The following is a 5,200-nucleotide window of genomic DNA, read 5'->3' on the forward strand; positions in this document are numbered from 1 at the left end:
TACTTTATATCACAACAGGTAACTGGTGCAGGTGATGGAATTGGAAGAGAATTAGCAATTGGTTATGCGTCCTTAGGAGCAACGGTGATATGTTGGGACATTAATAAAGAAACCAATAAGCAAACAATGAACGAGATTAAAACAATGGGGAAAAGTTCTGTATATGCTTATCAGTATGTTGTCACAATTTGATGTACACGATATCCGATGAAATCTAATAGAAAATAGAAAACAATTGGAATACTTTATTCTGTACAAATACTATCATAGTTTTAGTTATCATTCTTGAACCAAATATATATTTGTTCCGTCTTTGCAGATGTGATGTGTCAAATAAAAATGAAGTTTTTAAGATGGCTGAAAAAGTAAAAATGGAAGTTGGCGACGTTACTATTTTAATCAATAATGCCGGCATTGCACCAATACGAACATTCCAAAAATATAATATCGATGAAATTTCTAGGGTCATAGATGTAAATCTAATGGCACACTATTGGGTAAGTATTATTTTGAAAAAGGATAAATGAAGAAAAGGATAAGGAAGAGATTTAAAGAATTTATATATTATAAAGAAAGGATGAACTTCCCAAAACTACTTATTTTATATTATTCGAAATTTTTGGAAGAATACTCCACATGATTTCAAATAAATATCTTTAAGGCTCCTGGGGAGTCGCATCATCCATCTCTTTTTAATGACGTCAGAAGCGAGAAAACGCATGCTAAAAATTCCTGCAAAATACGTCGAGATAAACAGATATATCCACAAAACGACATTTGCGATCGATTAAGTACACCTCTAAAATACTCCGTACACTTTCCTTTTGTTCTAACAATCAACAGATAATTATAAAATAAATGTGACGTGCAATCGTCTTTTCTAACCTAATTTCCTCATTATCTTGTCATATTAATTTTCCGATTATCTATTGATTTTTAGAACAAAAGGAAAGTGTACGGAGTATTTTAGAGGTGTACTTAATCGATCGCAAATGTCGTTTTGTGGATATATCTGTTTATCTCGACGTATTTTGCAGGAATTTTTAGCATGCGTTTTCTCGCTTCTGACATCATTAAAAAGAGATGGATGATGCGACTCCCCAGGAGCCTTAAGTATATTTTCACCGTAAAAGAAATATATAAATAATATCGAATAAGTATATAAAAACGAAGTCAGCCTCAATGATTTTGATTTTAACATATATTGTTCCCAGATAGCATACAATATTTACAAAATATTTTAGAAATATAGATATTAAATATTTTATAAATATTCCAATGTCTGAGATTTTCAGGTATGAAAAAGATTATGATAAATATTTAAAAATATTTACCATAAATTTTTCATAAATTATAATTTTTTTCATAAAAGTATGAAAAATATTTTTCAGAAATATTTTTAAATATTTATTATAATCCTTTTTATACCTGAAAATCTCTGACATTTGAGTATTTATAAAATATTTAATATCTATATTTCTAAAATATTTTGTAATATTGTATGTTGTCTAGGGTAATTTCTGCATATAGTATATATTGAAATATCGCAAACAATACATATATATGCGCGAGGAAAAGGCTCCGTTTATCTTTCAAAAATTTAACCGACCTCAACCTAACCGACCTTTTACATTTTTCTATTCTTTCTATCTTTTGTATTGTTATATTGTTGTATTGTTATATTGTTATATTGTATTGTTTCTTATTGAAAAATTATGTATAAAAATGTAAAGGATGGGTTGCAGATCCCTTATAGAAATGTAATACTGATAAGTAATAATTTGGCCAGTGATAATTACTGTCGTTCAATAATTTTATTACTCGTACAAGTAATAAAATTATTGAACGACAGTAATTATCACTGGCCAAATTATTACTTATCAGTATTACATTTCTATAAGGGATATATGTGCACTGTTTACTATATTTCAATAGAATACTCATGTAACAACATTTTGTGAATGTCTATAACTGTCCACAATCAATACAATTCGTGAGTGAGACTTGACTAACAGAAAATATTGAATTTATTATATAGTATTGTTTTTTTATGATAATTCCGTTTTGTTGACATAAATACAAAAATCATGTAATTATCGCGTGATATGTGTACTGTTAGTTCAATGTACACTATATACAAAAATTACATTCAATTTATGAAGCTTTTTTATTAATAACTTTTTCAAAAATAATAAGCGACGACTAAAATTTTTTGAGTCTTGTTTGGAGTAATGATCTTAATAATGTGTATCAATGTCAAAATCATTGAAACTGACTCCGTTTTTGTCAATAATTATCAAGAAGTTTAATGCCAAAAATGTTTAAATAACATTATATATCACTGTTATAATATTATATTATATAGTATTATATAATACTATGGTGTTATAGTTGCACAATTCATAGTTTAGAAGGTGCCATATCTTGATGGAAAAATATTTGATAATAACATATTGCTTTGCTATTAATGTCTGTTGTGGCCTATGGGATTCCTATCCTATCAGGTAAATCCTATCAGGTAATACCTATCAGGTAAATCCTATGAGATTTACCTGATAGGTTATATTTAATATGCCTCTTGATAAAAACCAAATGTTTTATTTATTTGCCATGTAACACACTCTTTCCTTACATCACTCGTTTGCGTCTGCCTACCTCTCCGGGGCACCTCTCACGGCGCACTGCTACCAACTCAACTTCTCCCTCGCCTAGAAGCGTAGATACCACTGCTTTTAGGCGCGTAACATTCAAACAATGTCTTTGAGCAAGTCATTCATTAAAGTAATTTTGCTTAATGATGAAATAACATCCTTTGAAACAATATCAGACAGATGTTCATTTTGTCGCGAAGTTTGTGCAATATTTTTGGACAAGCAATATTAGAAAGAAAACTATTTGAAGGAATGTGGGCATAAACATACAACTATAAATCATTCACGAGAATTTGTAGATTCAATTAATGAAGCACACAAACTATGGAATGATCATGGCAAGTAATGAAAAAAATTTTTGATTTGAGGTTGCGTTAGCAAAAATAATATAGCTGATCATTTGTAAGTTTTTATGGGGGTGCGATATTTATTAATTTGAAAAAATATAAGGCAAATATACTGATTAATATGTGAATTTCTTCAACGATTTTAACTTTCACATATATTATTAACCCGTTTCGCCCCAAAATATCCTAAATTTTGTCTTTTCTTCATTGCAATAATTTTGATAGAAAACGTCTAAGATCTTTCCGGCACTCAATACCCTATAGATGTAAGACATGCCTTTTCCAAATCTGAAGTCCATTTTTTGCTATCATGCGCCATTTTTTTAATATGGCGGTTGAAGTGCAAAAAATTGAAAAAAATAGAATATTATTTGTTTGTATTTAACTTTTCGGCATGATCCTGTCATAGAATCGTGCTAGTTGTTTGGATCTGGTGGTACAACGTCTTTAACTATAATATGGTGCTATGCAGATAAAAAAATTCATTATGGCAGATTCAATATGGCGGATTTTTAAAGAAAATTTTCGTTTTTATCGTAATATTTTCAGATTATTTATCATCCACTTGCATTTTCGTGATCTGTAGTATTAAAATATGATTTAAATGAAATTAAATCGCAATGTACTACGACATAATCGAAAAAATCCAAAATGGCGGAGATTTCCATGTTTTTTGTAAAATTTTGAGTTTTATTCGTTTTTATCACATACCCGATTATTTTTTCACGCTTTTGTTGATTCTGAGGCACTTCGGAAAAATAGTAAGTAAAATAGAAGCAAAATATTATAGTTCTAAGATATAACAACCTCTAAACACCATACTGAGTTTGATTTTTACAGTAACTTATGGCGATATTATCATAATTCAGTTGCATTTTTTTTTTGCTGTGTAATAAGTATAGAATATAGTATATAATATATAGAATAATAATATATAGAATAATATGTAATAAGTATAGAATATAATATATAATAGATCCAAAGGTTTAACATAACCTCAAAATGGGATAGTTGAACACATTTTTACAACTTATGGTTATCTAATTATACTCGAGTTATACTTATTTGAAAATAATACTGCTGTTGAATAAAAAGTACAGAATAATACACATTGCAAAACAAATTAAAATTATGTTATTTTACATAATAAGTTAACAAAAATGTGTCCAGTTATTTTGAGGTTATATTACTCATTAGTGTCATCACATGTAACATTCTTTATTTATTCAACAGCAATATTATGTACAAATAATAAAAAGTTAACCGTGATATACTAATAATCTTTGTTTTTTAAATTTATATACCCGCTTCAACAATTACTATAAATAATTGTTCCTGGAATAATATTTTGACATATTATTGTTAGTAGAATTGATGAAGTACGATCTTTCATAGGTACAACAAAAACTCGATTAGATTTCATCGAATCCACCGAATATTTATTATCTTCGAGTAACTCATCCGCGATTATATCTTAAAATCTAATGGCGATAAATCAGGGGATCTTGGTGGACACTCAATAATCCCATGTTTGCCAATCTCCCTATCACGATATTTGTCGTTTGATCATTGGCGGTCAGACGCAGGTAATGGAGAGGAGTTTTATCTTGCTCAAAATGAATCAAGTTTTCATTTAAATTCATAATATCATTTATTTGATTCTCTAACTCTTGCGTGATGAAAGGGTCAATAACTTATTAAACATATCCAAATAAGTTTGTCTCCAAGAATAAAGGACCAATAGTAGTATCACCAAAGACACCTAATATAAAATAAAACCATATAAATTTTTTTTTAAAGCCATATTTTTTATTAATAATTAGATAATTTGTTAAATCTATTTAAAATTAAAAAAAAAGAAATACCACCTGCATTTATTTTTTGGATTTAATTGTTTATTACTTTTGTTTTTAATTATGTTTTCTTACTTATACATTTATTTTTTGTGGCCATTAAGTGCTGTCTGCTTTGATAATATAAAGATTTTTCCTATTTTAGTATCGAGAATTATGTCTATTCACTAATCTTAATTAAAAAAAAAAAAAAACTACGTTCAAAACAAATTTCTTTCAGAAAATTCGGAGTTTAAATAATATAATCTGAGAGAGTAAGAGGGAGAGGGAGAGGAAGAGAGAGAGAGAGAGAGAGAGAGAGAGAGAGAGAGAGAGAGAGAGAGAGAGAGAGAGAGAGAGAGAGAGAGAG

At 28.6% G+C, this 5,200-nt stretch overlaps 1 protein-coding gene across 3 annotated transcripts in view; it reads left to right on the top strand.

Moving 5' to 3' along the window:
* LOC116852314 (short-chain dehydrogenase/reductase family 16C member 6-like) overlaps positions 1–5,200 on the top strand; it is a 194,878-nt gene that overhangs the window by 131,394 nt on the left and 58,284 nt on the right. For all 3 annotated transcript variants that reach the window (XM_032832523.1, XM_032832525.1, XM_032832524.1), the window contains 2 exons: positions 19–173; positions 320–497. In XM_032832523.1, coding sequence (XP_032688414.1) covers positions 19–173; positions 320–497 — 333 coding nt within the window. The remainder of the gene's footprint in view (positions 1–18; positions 174–319; positions 498–5,200) is intronic.

This window comes from Odontomachus brunneus, unplaced genomic scaffold (genome assembly GCF_010583005.1).
Source record: "Odontomachus brunneus isolate Ranch 3 - 2012 unplaced genomic scaffold, Obru_v1 Obru_scaffold_214, whole genome shotgun sequence".
Lineage (NCBI taxonomy): Eukaryota > Metazoa > Arthropoda > Insecta > Hymenoptera > Formicidae > Odontomachus > Odontomachus brunneus.